Source organism: Camelus ferus, chromosome 8 (genome assembly GCF_009834535.1).
Source record: "Camelus ferus isolate YT-003-E chromosome 8, BCGSAC_Cfer_1.0, whole genome shotgun sequence".
Taxonomy (NCBI): domain Eukaryota; kingdom Metazoa; phylum Chordata; class Mammalia; order Artiodactyla; family Camelidae; genus Camelus; species Camelus ferus.
In genome coordinates this window covers 39813955-39828562 of record NC_045703.1, presented here as the reverse complement: position 1 = coordinate 39828562, position 14608 = coordinate 39813955, and the positions used below count along the sequence as shown (strand labels likewise).

Genomic DNA, 14608 nt, shown 5'->3' with positions numbered 1-14608 from the left:
GTATTAGAATTTAACATGCATTCTACCAAAACAAACTGCAGTGCTTTTGAAAACACTACAGCTTGTTTCATATTTTACAACCATTTCCTTTACTGCCAGGCCTTCCTATGATTTTATAAAATCTCATTTCAACAGCCCTAAAGACTCGGCATGGTACTTTGAAACTAGCTCAAGAAAGCTCTCAGCAGTACTGACGTTTCATATCTTCACATATGGAAAAGTTAAGAATGAGATAAGAAGGGGTTTCATCAATAAACAACAACACTGTGTATGTAAACAACTACGGTTAAAAGTGTCCACAGATTTTAATTACTTGTATTGAGTTTATATCATAAAGGCAGAAGAAAGGAAAAAAGGAAAGGCAGGATGGACAGAAAGAAAGGGAGATCAATGAAAATACGAGGAAAATGTGCCTGCCTGTTATAATTTAGGGCATCAAGGTTTAGGGGCTGAGTCTTTATGTTTTTCTGCCTTGCAACTTAGCATGCCTGGCACATGTAGAAACCCAATAAATGTGCTTCACTTTCCTATAAAATGGAACTAGGCTACAAGTCTAGTGCAAAGACACCAAGTCCAGATGAAGACACTGCCTCAGCTATGGCAATGAAAGTAAGAACAAAGGAAAGATGCCAAATTTGAGAAGTATTTTAGAGGTAAACTTGTCAAAATTTAATCCTTTATTAGATGTGAGGACTAAGAGTTTGAGGGAAGAGTAAAAGATGACACAGATTTTAACTTCGGAGCCTGAGTAAAAGGTAAAATCTTTCATCAAAATCAATAACGCAAAAAGAGGATACAGTTGAGGACAGCTGGAAATGCAGAATCTGGAACAGAATCTGTCATATTTGAGAAACATGTAGTACACCCAGAAAGACATATCAAGTAAACATCTTGAAAAAGTAAATCCCAAACTCAGGAGAGAGCCAAGGGTGAGAACTGCAGAATCAGAAGCATACAGCTCCTAAGTTCCAGGGAGTGAGAGAGGTGATTAATGCCCGTCAGAGCTAAGAGGAAAAGGAGACGGTTATTTGAGGAGAGAATCCCAGCGTTTCAAGAAGAATCAGTAAATTTATGGAAGATGTTAACAACTTTCCATTTTTAGCAGCCTGCATTTCAAGTTTATTTTTCTGCTCAGACATTCAGGTGGAGATGTCCAGGAAAAGCTAGAGAAACAAATCCTGACCTTAGGGAAGAGGTGGGGAGGGGAGGGTGATGGATTAGGAGTAGAAATCATTGGTATTTTGTGGAAGCAATGGGCTCACCAGGAAGACAGTATGAGACAGTGAGAACATATGAGAGAGTTGTTCTATTTTTACTTTTAAAAACATTTGGAGGCACATGGAGAAAGCGTAGTAGTTCAGAAAGGAAGGAATAATTAAGAGTGAAACTTTGGGCAATTCCTCACTTTCTCTGGACCTCATTTCCTCATCTGTGACATCAGTAGTTTGGAATAGAATCTCTTTTGGGTCCCAGCATCACTCAAGCAAAGGGTATGATGTCAGAAGACTTTAAGATGGGACTCTTCCTTGTCCCTCATTAGCTGTGTGGCCCTGGACGTGCCAATGATTTTTCTTTTTCTTTTTTCCTGATGAATTTTATTTTATTGCTCAGAGAAATCATTGTCATCATCACAGTGAATTGAATGCTTCCTCAAAAACACATCTACTGGTGTTTTTCTTTTTTTTTTTTTTTTATTGTAGTATATTCAGCTTACAATGACGTGTCAATTTCTGGTGTACAGCACAGTGTTTCAGTCATACATAAGCATACATATATTCATTTTCATATTCTTTTTCACTATAGGTTACTATAAGATATTGAATATAGTTCCTTGTGCTATACAGTATAAACTCGTTGTTTATATATTTTATATATAGTAGTTAGCATCTGCAAATCTCAAACTCCCAATTTATCCTTTCCCACCCCTTTTCCCCCATAACCATAAGTTTGTTTTCTATGTCTGTGATTGTTTCTATTTTGTAAATAAGTTCATTTCTGTCTTTTTTTTTTTAGATTTCACATATGAGTGATATCATATGATATTTTTCTTTCTGTCTTACTTCACTTAGAATGACATTCTCCAGCTCCAACCATGTTGCTGCAAATGGCATTATTTTATTCTTTTTTATGGCCGAGTAGTATTCTATTGTATAAATACACCACAGCTTCTTTGTCCAGCCATCTGTCGATGGACATTTAGGTTGTTTCCATGCCTTGACTATTGTAATTCTGAGGCTTAGTTCCCTCACATGAAACAATGATAGTACCTATGATTATCTCACCTGTATCTCACTGGCAACGGCGAGATGGGAGGAGGGGGAAAGGGAAGGAAAATAAAGACACGGATCAGGTAAAAGCATTTGCACAATGCTAGGTATACAGCATGAGTTCAGTACATGAGGGCTGCAATACACACACAGCATACTTTTCATTATAATGCTGACCATAGACCCAGTATACTAGGCAGGGTATCATCAGAACTAAAGAATATCTGTTTGTAAATTTTACTTAAAAATGAATGATGAGCTTTAGATAGCTTATTAATACTGTGAAAGGCAAGGATCAAGAGATTATTTTTAAATCTCTGGAAAGTATACAGGCTCTTTATAGGCCTAAGGATATGGCAGCCCAAAATACTACATAAATACATAAGATAAAACTTTTTGTAGAACTCTGTTACTTACATGTCTTTAAATCTGTGCAATCTGTGTATAGCTGAATTCCTTTATCTATCACTTCATGGCAGACTCATTTCCTTTTTAAATATAATAGCCTAACAGTACTATGATCAAAAGTCTATAAACCCGCACAGACTGGAAAGTTGGAGCAGAAGGTTGTATTTCTGGTTAAAATTTAGAACCCCTCTAAAAAAAATTCACTTTAATTTCTGAAATTCACAATAAAGTCATGGTTAAGAAAATTTAAAATTAGAACAAGCCAACTTAGAACTTTCCTACCTTTATGATCATTCTTATGTTACCTATAAGAATACCAGATAGCACTAATACCAAAATAGCATTAAGTAAAACTTGAATCTGAAACCAATTTTGGAAGGATGACACATTGTATGTAGTAAGAATAAACTGACACCAGTAAGGGCTGAAAACAAGTGGCGAGTTGGTTTAAGTAATGCATTTTAGGTATGGTTTTCCAAACCTGTGTCAAAGCAAGAGAAAAACTTACATACATGTCATTATTCCAAAGGAAATAAAATAAGGCAAATCCCAGGATTACCAATGAAGAAAAGCAGGTTTGCAAAGTTTTCAAGAGTAAATCTAACCAAGGGGTTTTTTTTTTAATTTAATATTTTCTTCAAAAAAGAGAATAAAATGATCTTTATATAAATTATATTAATGTATAAGTTTAATAATGAGAAACATAAAAGCATCCTAGCTAACTGCATTCAAAGGACAGGTCAAAGCCACTCCTGACACTACAATCCTCTGTTCTCAAACACGTCACGTTACTACCATTAGCAGCTCAGCAGGTATTCCTAAGCAGAACATTACTTCATGAGATCTTGCCAAAGTCTCTGAAATATCTTCCAAAGAAATGGTGCATTATATGAATTTTCTGTCTTCAGGAATCCTACTTTCCTTTTTCCCTTTGAAATTATTTTTAACTGCTATATTTTACAAATCAGAGGTCACTACAATAAGTATTTCACAAGTTCACGTTTGGGGTTTACAACCTAATTACAGTAGCTCAACCATTGCCATTTCTCCCTTCTATGTTGAGAGAAAGCCATCAACAACAAACTAGCACATTAATGCAGCTCTTGACTCTGGATTGTGTTCCCAAAGTAGCATCCAGTAAAGCCAAAATCTGAAATCAACTTAGAGAGGATGAAATAAGGACCGCAGACTATGTAGACCACCACTCTTGAGAGAAACTAAATCTGCTGCACAGTTTTAAAATTTTTCCTATTTACTACCTGTGCAATCAAGAGCCAGGAGGCTTCCTCTTCTGTCTCCAGCCTTGCAAGGTTTTGGGGAGCTACCTGGCCTGCGCTTCTCTCCTGGGGTTCATAACATCTCATCCTTTACTACAGCCTACAGTCAGTGCAAAGAGCAAACTAAACCACAAGCAGGCCATTTCCTTCCTACTCTCTCTCTTTCTTTTAGCCTGACAAGGAAAAACTGGCATCTTGGCATCACATTGTGCATCACAACAGCCAGCAGTTTCCTTTCGTCACGAAATCAATCAGCCATTATTAAATTCTTCATTAAGGCTGCCCCTAACCCTCAGTTTTCATTAAGCCACATTTTCTAATGTCTGAAGCACTTTGTGTTAGAAAGGTACTAGGGGGAGAGACAAAGGGGAAGAATTACATTTATTAATGCCTTCGGGTATCATTAGTGCTAAAGTTGATGAATTCATCAACGTATTTTATATTACTGAGCTGTAATAATAATATCTCTATCTGTGTAATCGTTTAAGATTTCCAAAGCAATTTCAAATGCATCATCCTAATCTCAGAATAAGCCCAAAGTCTGTGTGCTTGGCTTAGCTCCTATTATTTTGGAGATGAGGACACAGATGAGGTCTCAAAGAATTTTAAAGATAAAGACACAGCGTCTCAGAGAATCTAGACAGTTTGTCCAAAATCACTATGGGACTAAGACAGGAAGCCTAGATAAGAAGCCGGGTCTTTTCTGACCCCATATTGCCCTCCACTCCTTACAGCACCTAGGCCTAGAACAGAGTCTGAGAAATAGCTGTTCTCCTTTCTCACATCTCAGCAGCAGAATGTGTGTCAGAAGATGGATCAGAAAGTCAGTAGGAACATGGCCCCAGGCCAGGTACAAGGGCAGCTCCAGCCTGGTCCCAGCAGGGGACTTCGGTAGAGGAAAAGCATACCAGACATTCATAGAAGCCAGGATGCAAAATGACCAAGTCTATAAATCTTGGAGGAAATATGATCTCCAAAATATCCTTGCGTCTCGTTTGTATCACTAAGCACAGATTAGCTGCCTCAGCTTTGCTGTAATTCTACTGCTATGGAAATGTAGGTGAGTGAGAACAAGAGAATCACTGGAAAGGAAATATCTAGAGGAAAAATGTCTTTCTTTGAAAAAAAAGGTTTAAAAATGTGCACATACTGCCAGTAAAATAAATAAAATAAAATAAAATAAAATAAAATAAAATAAAATAAAATAAAATAAAATAAAATAAAATAAAATAAAATAAAAGTTGTGCTGGAAAAATACAAACATCAGAAAGACAACTCTTCCTCAGGGCAGAATACTGTAAGCAAGTGTTTGCTTAGCTTCTTAGTACAGTCTTTGCCTTCCGAATATTTATTCTATCAACTTAACTTTCTGTGCCTAGTTGTCTATATTCTGATGTTTAATCAAGATTTTCTAAACCATAGATGAATTTTTTTAATTATCAGAGCTTGCTTTTTTGACATAATTATATTTAATTGTTTTCACCCAGATTTATGTTACTGAACTGTCTACACACACAAAAAATTTTGTCCAATGCACTTCCTGGTTGTGTGGTTATGGGTGAAATACTTAACCACTCTGTGCCTCAGTTTCCTCACCTGCAAAATATGGATATTAACAGGACCTACCTCATATAATTGTGACAAAGTTTTAATAAAGTGTTTGTAACGTGCGTAGAATAGTGCCTAACACACAGCATATGCTATAAAAGCGTTTTTAAATGAATTAATTAAAATGAAAAAATAGAGTTTGAATCACCTTACCTGACCAGGCAATGCTCTTTCTACACAACACTGAGCAGCCTGCCGCCGCCCCCTGCCCTGAACTTCCAGCACTGGCAAACAGTACGCTCAATAAGCACTTACCACCTCTCTGGTAGCTATTTAGCTTTTCATGTTTTTTCCTCCTCGGGAGGCTGTATGTCCCTTGACGGTACAAAGAATGTACTATGTGTCTTTTTTGCCCCTACCACCTATCATATTTCTACATATGTAGCAAGTGCTGGATGAAAGTGTACTTTTTAAAATATTGATTTGAATCAAGTACTATTCACTCAGTTTATTTGATGTTACAAGGACCCAACCAACATTACTATGTCAATAGTGCTGCTTCCTGTGTTAGGTACCTGCCTTCAGTGATGTAAAAGAGTTCAATCTTCTTCCCAGAATGGAGGAAATACGTTAACTTACTACAGATAATTTATTAATTTACTAACTGTTGGCTCATGTTTTAAAATATCTTTAAACATTTCTTTTGAGACATCCTTTCAGGGCACTGTAGTAACATCAAATCCTTTGCTTCTTTCAAACTTTGTTTAAAGTTGCATATTTGAAACATAAACATAGCCTGCCTTGAGCCAGACCTAATCAACGTCCAACTGAAGGTTGGGACTCTTGGTCACTGCTGTTATTTCAGGATTATTTCACTAATTACTGCATAATTGTCCTAGTTTTTAGAGACCGTCTTGTTTTTTTCAGAGATTTGTTCCAGTATTCTGCTAATATTTCTCAGGATCATTTTTTTCTCTCTCATTTTCCATTATATGAACCAAGGGTATAGTTTGGAATAAACTGCAGTTCCGAGAGTATTTGTTTAAAGAGTATCTCTATAAGGAAACAACACAAAATTTCTGCTGGGACAGAGGCCCCATGGAATCCACACCTGCCATGTCTAGCATTGACCTAATCTCAAAATCAGCCATAATACAGCCCAGGAGTGCCTCCAGGATTTTGCACAAAAGGATTCCTGACCCTACCAGAATATATGAAACAAAAAGTTAAGAAATATTTAAATATTTTAATAGATAGAGCCAAGAAGTCTTGAAAAGTCAGTCCAAAAATTAAGCCTCTTTTTTTTTTTTTGGCCTGTTTCTTGTTTTTAAAATTGCCAAGTAAGAGTGTTTCTCCTTAATTATCTAGTTAATTACCCTTGTCTGTTTTAATCTATTTCTAGTCATTTTATTTTATATTTTATTTATTTTATTTTAGTGCACTTCCACCAAAGAGTAAAGTTTTGTGGCTGGGAATAAAGCAAAAGCATATAGTCAATGGCTATTTTTTAAATTTTAAGCTACCATCTTCATAACCTTCTCTTGTTTTGAAAATAGGCCACATTATTTTAATAAATGAGAGCATAATCATAACTCAAACTGAGGCTTCCAATAGCTGGCCATTTGTATACTATTTTCCTTTTCATGAAAAAGCTACAAAATAGGAACAGACAATAACACATTTTTAGGCAAATTCCAGGGTAAGTTAGAGGATCATAGCACTGTCTCACCAGTCAGTCTTCTAGCCCTCCCAGAGTCTCTGGACTGTAAGTGATAACCAATGTCCATTATGACCAGCCAAACTCAGTACAAGAGGATCAGTGCTTTCCGAGTTTCCACTGTATTAGAATTATTTTAGTTCCACTGTATTTCATTGTTTTTCTGGTGGTTATTAACCAGATTCCAGATAAATGGTTGTTTGTTGAACTAAGCATAGAGAACTACTTTTTAAGTCTAAGGAGGTAAAATACTACTTGCAGGCTAACTGACTTTTAAATTACAGGCCAACTATCAGAATACACCTCGTCATTACGTTTCAGGTGACAAAACTTATTCATGAATATTCCCAATAATTACGTGCCAGCGAATCTGGACATCTCAGATACCTGCTCTCATGCCCTAGGGTCTAGAGCACAACGTACTTGCATTCCAAACTTCCTTTTCTTAAGGTAATGTAATCTATTCTGACTTCTTAGTACTTTGGCATCACACTCTGTTGATGAAATCAGGTGGACAGTGTGAAGGTATCTGCTGAGTCCTAAGCAGGGCACTGTCAGGTAAGAAATACAGCACGTAACGCATGGAGGGCTAGTGCATCAAAGGGCGGCAGTGTAACAATCCAATTGTTTTTAATTTTGTGGAATTTACTTTTGTTTTTAGAAATTATGTTGGACAATTTGGAAGAAAGGAGATAAAACTGTGTGAATCTTTTCCAAGGATAGCCTGCTCAATAAATGTCATAAATCATCTGGACCTATTCTACCTTTTTTTTAAAAGAACCACGGATCACAACGAAAGTCATACTGACATTTCAGTATTTCAATTATTTTTCAGATTTATTAGAAGGTGGGTACACTGTAAATTATTTTACTTTTCTGAAGTCTTCCTGAAGATTCCATATTTCTTGTAAAGGCTTTGGAAATAGTCTAGTTATTTGCAATAACCTGGTGCTGACCTGCACTATATTGCAGTAGAAAAAGATACTATTTTATTTATAGTCACCATTTCACACACATTTACTGTTTCCAGTCAACTGAGAAGCACAAAAAACTGTCCTGAAAATTTAATATAGGAGAAAGGATATATCAGATAACTTCCTACTTAGAATTTTTTAAAATGCGTAACTTAATTCAACTTAACAAATATTTATTGAACATTAATTTAGTTCAGGTGCTGTTATAATAACATGAGACAGTCTTTTTTGTTATACAGATCAATTATTCCAGGAGTCTTTACAAAGTTTTTCAAAAGTCACAAAAGAAATCTTGATTTTCCCTTTGGGAAGTTGGAAATAATCTGTCTTTCAAATCAACATTTTTTTTCTACCTCATTTCTAGATTTTCCCTGTTTAACCCTGGACAATTCCCACCTATTCTTTCTTTAAAACAATGTTATTTCATTTCTTTTTAAAATGTTACTTTTTTAAAAAGTTGTTGAAAGCCAGGTAATTCCCTGAACAACTCAAGGAAGATGGTCAGAATTATATTCAGATATGCAGTCTTCTCCAGGGACCCAGGTTGTCTGGACTGGTAGGATCAGCAGGAAGGTGAGAACACCTGACTTACAGAACAGGGGAGGGATGGTGAGCAACAGAGTTTGGCCTGCAGCATATCCACCTAACAGAGCACTGGTGAGGTAAACACCCAGGGAAGGTGGCAGAGACTTCTGCAGGGATCAAGTCAGGTAAGCCTTGAAACTGTAGAGTGGAGGAAAGAAAGAAATTCAGGCCAAAGGGAGGAAAAGAGACGAAAGGCAGCTGTCCTGCAGGTTTCAGAGCAGGGCAAAGACAGCTCCTAAGCACATCTCCCACTGACTAAGGTTTACAGAGGATGCCAAGAAGATGAAACTATTCATCCAATAGTCCTTGTATATGTATATTTAGATCTGGGATGGGGGACAAGCGGGGAGAAGGAGAGAGTGATTTTTTTAAAGCATATAAAAGGAGGAAACTCAACCGAATTTTAAACAAGCTGTAAATAAGTTGTATGCCTTTCGACCTAGATGTACTATAACTTCTTGATTATTCCTGTTCATTTCTAACCATAGAAATAGAATTCACAATTATTAGTCTATAGGGCCAGATAAAGTGTGTTTATAGGATGTAGCTTTTCATTTTTAATGTTGCATGTACAAAATTTTAATATGTAAGATTTTGTGCAGATTTAAATAAATAGTTCTGTGTATCAATTAATAAATCCCCTCCCATTGTAAATTTCTATGGAGATATATTTTGATGACTAGTAACCTTTCCTTTATATGAAATCATAAGATGGATAACTAAAACATAGTATCTTTAGTAAATCCAGAATAATCACCTTCCCAAATACATGAGAACTATGAGTGACTTTCATCTTAATTAGGTTCATAAATCAACGTGAATATTAGCTCATTTACAGAAATAAATGAAAATAGGTCTGATGTATATTCATGTCTCTCTAAGTGCAATCTGTCTCCCTTATGATGTCCCCAGCAGACTTTGAGACATATTTAAATATACAATTTCCATCGTTCTCATTTCATGGTAGCTAAATAAACAAAGTTCCCATCTAACTGACATATGAAATATTAGGTTCTTTCTTGAATAACATTTTTCAACTTTGACATACTCAATAATTGATTTGCATGACTGTACAATGTACTTCTTAGATAAAAACTTTTTAAAGAGATAGTGATCAAAGGATGGCATTTCATGATCCTTTTAAACTCTGCTACCTTATGGAAAGTGGAATAAAATCTCTCTAACCAACTAACTAAAGTAAGCAACAGAAACAGAATTCCATTCCCCTTCAACGGCTAACTCAAATGAGTTTTTCAGCTTTATGATTCTTCAGGCAATAGTTTATCTTTACATTCACCTAAAAAATAATCAGAGTACTTCTCAACTTAGAACTACAGGGAAAAGGTGATGAGCTGAAGGGTTAAAACCCTGTTAAAGATATTAATTTGTATTCTAAAATCTCAAGACTCTGAGAAGCCTATCTGGAGATTTATAAGAGTTCTCAGTAACTGTAAAAGTCTTTTAAAATTGTTCCAGAGATGGTTTAAACTAACCAGATGCATCAAAAATCAACATTCACAGAACTGAAAATACACAGATGTTTTAACAAGCTTCTTATGATTCATAATTTTGGTAATTTTTTTAAGCTCCACAAAATATATTTCACTTTGAACTTAATTGAAATTACCTTACACAAGAGTCTTTTATAATTTCTTGAACCTTTCAATCTGAGAAAATAATTCCAATTGAGGAAGTAGAAAAGTCACTGTCTGTATTTTTCTATTGTAATATAGATGAGATAAGAATATTATTTCTCCTCCTTTAAGAAGCAAGAGAGCTCAAAAAGTCTACCAACTGACATATCTGGACATCTCTCCCTTCCTTCCAAAAGATGAAAAATCCCAACAGACAGGAAACACACCCTTTAGATTAGTAACAGGTGCAGAACAGGCACACCAGTCAGCCTTTATTTTCAGCGTCGGCAGGCAGGCACGCTCAGCGACTGAGGGTCCAACTCTTCCTCTTTACTGAAGTGACACACATCATATTATTCCTTCATCTACACGTCACCAAGCAGAAAAGTTCCCAAGCAATAAAACTCCTTGATCTTGATTGAATGCCAGGCTATTCATAAATAAGTAAATAAGTAAATAAATAAATAAGTAAATAAATAAATAAATAAATAAAACCACAGAACTAAATAGGGAGATGATGATGACGACGACGATGATGATGATGATGATGATGAAGAAGAAGAATCTAGTTTAAGAATTTCTTTAGAAAAAAAAAAGAATTTCTTTAGGAAGAAGGAGGATAAGTTATGCCCATTCTCATACTCCTTTCTCCACAGAGCAGTAAACTTACTCAGAAGCTGAAAAATTCAGCAGTTTTATTTATAAGTTGAATGATTTAGATTAAGTGCAATAACAAGGTTTAGAAAGTACTTAAAGCTGCAGGAGAAAATGGGTGGAGTGAAGTAAAAGTTTCAAAGGTAAAAATAAAGGCCCTCTCCTGCCGTCCCCCCAAGGTGCCTACCAAAAACCCATTTCTTAGTGTTTGTTTCTCTTTTTGCCCCAGCCAAATAAACAAAAACATCACAGCTGTAAAACGATGACACCACTCAAGATAAACGCTGGAAAATGGGCGAGTAAAAGAATCCCTAGTAGTGGATTTACCTGCTCTGATCCCAGTTGGCAGCGAAAAGGACTAGAATCTTCCTGCCATAGTGGTCCAGGTTGGCCAGGCCCCCAGGGAAGCCATCCTTCAGTGCCTGCTTGATGCCAGGGTCAGTGGCTTTGAAGCTTTTGAACATGTCCAGGTTCTGCTGCCGGTATTCAAAGTACTGGGCCAGGAGGCGGAAGGCCTCAAAGTGATGAAACTTCCGGGCCCGCAAGAAGCGTAAGATGAAGGCATCGTCTGTGCGGAGAAAGCCAATGTCCGGCCTGGTGATGACCATGTCCCTCACCTCCTGGATGTCCTGGTGCAGGGTGTCTGGGTTCTCGTTGAGCTCCAGGCGGGCTTTCTCCAGGGTCTCAGGAGAGAGACCTGCTTGTAAATGAGTCATTGTTCTGCTTGTTCCTGAGCCTTGCCTTTCTCTTGCTGACTCTTCCACCTGCCACCACTGCACTCTGGCCTCCAGACCCCACTGCTGCCTGCTTCCTCTTCTTCACAGGAAATGATTTGTCTTGGTGGCCAATCAGCACCCTGTTGCTCCTGCTTTCCCACACCTTTTCTATGAAGGGTATAAACTTCTTTCCCCACTCCCTAAAAACAACTTCCCACTTTGGTCCCCTCTCCCCTTTCCTTCAAAGGGACGTGGACCTCTGGCGGCCCAGCACTCCCCTTTTTGTCCTTTCTGCCTCCTAACAAAACACCCCTAACTGCACCCGGCACGGGTGGTGCTCATCTTGGCACTGTCCTCTTCTCTTCCAAGATGTAACAAAAACAACCCCCACGCACATCTCAGCCCCGGCACTGGGATGCTTCTGCGGTCCCTAATGAAGGATGCTCCTGCCAGGGATAACGATGGAAATTCTGATTAATAATAAGGTGGCTCTTCAGCGCTGAGCTCAGGGCGGGGAGAGAGCGTCTTTGCCAGAAGGAAAAAGAGAGAAAGAGAAAGAGGGGGAACGGAGCTTATTTCTCTTTCTGCTTATTCAAAGATACTATTTCTAAAAGACATTTGTGGGATTTTATTTAAAACGATTAGGGTCCAATTAGGTGGAGACTCTGCATATAGCGCACCTTCCCTCCTCCCTTCCTGGATGTGCCGTGATCTCATAAGACACCAGAAGGGATTTTGGTGGCGTTGGCACCAGCGTGGGCTCCCCCAACCCCACCCCCAACTTCTGCCTTCCTCTAGCCCTTTATTTCAACGGACTTGCTGCGGAGAGGGGGTGGGGGGAGGGATCTCTCCGGGAAGGTACATTTCAAACGCGGGGTTGGGGTAGGAGAGGGTGGAAAAAAGGAGCAGAAAATAAAATTAAAATGTCTCTACCTTTTCTATAAAACCGCAAAGCAAGAGAGAAGAAAGAGCAGCCGCTCCTACCAGCAAACCCGGAGGCGGGGACCCTAAGCAATGCGGCACTCCCTGGCATCCGTCAGCCGCGGCTTCCGTGGCGGCGGCGGCGGCGATGAGCAGCATCAACTACTCCCCGTGGGATGAAGCGAGTGGAGAAGAGAGGCGGCAGCCGGGCCCCGGGCGGAAGACGCGCTGGGGAGCAGCCGCCACCGCATCGTCCGCGAGCAGCCCGCTACCTCTCCCCGCAGGAGGCGTGGGGGGAGCAGAGCTAGGACCGCTGCCGTCCCAGGTCCTCGCCCGGCCCTGCCATTCTCGCCTTCGGGAGAGAAGGAAGGGAGCGGGAATCGAACGCCGGGGTGGAGAAGGCCACGCGAGCAGCCGCCGCCTTTGTGCGCCCGGAGCCGCCGGGGCCGTGGGCTCGGCGGGGCGGCTGCCTGGGGGCGCGGGCCTCACCCCGTGCGCTCCCGGCCGCCGGAGTCAGGCGCGCCCCTCTGGGCTGCTGCCGCTGCTGCAGCTCCGGCTGCCGCTGCTAAAAGAGGACTCGGCTCAGCCCAACTCCTCTCTAATTATCCCAGCACAGATCTCGCTGCGACGTAAGCACTCGCTCAGCTCGCGCACGCACTCCGCTCCTGTCTCCCAGACTCATTTGGGTAGGACTGCAATTTCGGTGGCGTTGAAATATCCTGAGCCCCTAGTTTAGCCTGTTTCTCGTCCCCACTCCTGGGCTGGTTACTCGGGCCAGCATCACCTGGCCAGGCGGGCACGACGCCTTGCAGCCTCCCCACGCCTCTCTCTCACCCTTTGTGTGCAAGACCCCAGAGCGGCCAGGGGAGTAGCTGTTGTAGATGGTAATTCACGTTGACACACATTTTCTAGTTCCTGTAGGAGGTAATTTTGATGTGGAAGGAGTACGGAAACATTTTGTACTTTCACCATTTGTTGCTGACAGAAATGTTGAATTTATAAAAGACCAGAGTGGTTTCAAACCGCTGCGTTGGTGATTAAGCCTCCGGAGGAACTTATATGCATAGTATTTCAACCATAAACTCTAGCTGCTAAATTCCTACTGAAGAGGATGAAAATCAGCACGAGGTGGGAGTGGGGGAGACTAGTTCTCAGAGGAAGGAAAAATAGGTACTCCTTAACTTTCTTCCCATCTCCTAATAAAGCACGTATTATTGGAGACCACGCGTATGGTGGTTCCCTCAGTTTTATCCATCCGTATGCTAGAATCATCATACATGAACCAAAGTCTTCGAGCTTAAGATGACTGTCTATGGGTTTGAGGAAAAGGAATTGTTTTCTATTTTCAAAGCACAGCATGTATTACTGAGCATGTCACTAAGAGCAACTTTTGGCTTCCAAACTGTGGAGCAGGGTCCTGAATTCAAGTCAATTCAATGCAACAAATATTAACTGAGCGCCACTATGTGTGGGCTGTTGTCCCAGATCCGTGGGTAGGTGGTCTTGAAGGTAAGAAAACACTGTCATATTGAATGATGTTATTAGAACTCTCACATTACAGGCACACACTTTTTGTTGTTGTTGTTGTTGTTATGATGATGGTGTTGACAAAGAGGAAGAAGAGGGATGGCAGCTCTCTACCACTTTATTAAATTAACACAAGATAATGTAGGAACCAGAATAAGCAAGTAAATTACACACACACACAAAGTCATTATCCTCAAGGAATTTACATTTTTAAATGGGAGAGGCAGAAAACAAACCATATAGATATGTGTACATGTATTTTATATACACACACACACACTACATATATTTAAGGTCCTTCCAGAACTTTAAGTGATTATGACTCTCAAAATCATTTTGAATCCAGTGGGAACCATTTAAATAATTTGGTTCCCATTTTG

The 14608-nt window shown here is 39.4% G+C and overlaps 1 protein-coding gene across 5 annotated transcripts in view; it reads right to left on the bottom strand.

Annotated features, from left to right (window-relative positions):
* Positions 1 to 12873, bottom strand: part of CLVS2 (clavesin 2) — a 59542-nt gene extending 46669 nt beyond the window's left edge. For 3 of the 5 annotated variants that reach the window (XM_006189571.3, XM_032484809.1, XM_032484806.1), the window contains exon 1: positions 11392 to 12344. In XM_006189571.3, the coding sequence (XP_006189633.1) occupies positions 11392 to 11780 (389 nt within the window). In that variant the 5' untranslated portion in view covers positions 11781 to 12344. Of the gene's footprint in view, positions 1 to 11391; positions 12345 to 12713 lie in introns of those variants that run through there. The other 2 variants (XM_032484808.1, XM_032484807.1) reach the window with 2 other exon arrangements.
* Positions 12874 to 14608: the final 1735 nt, after the last annotated feature.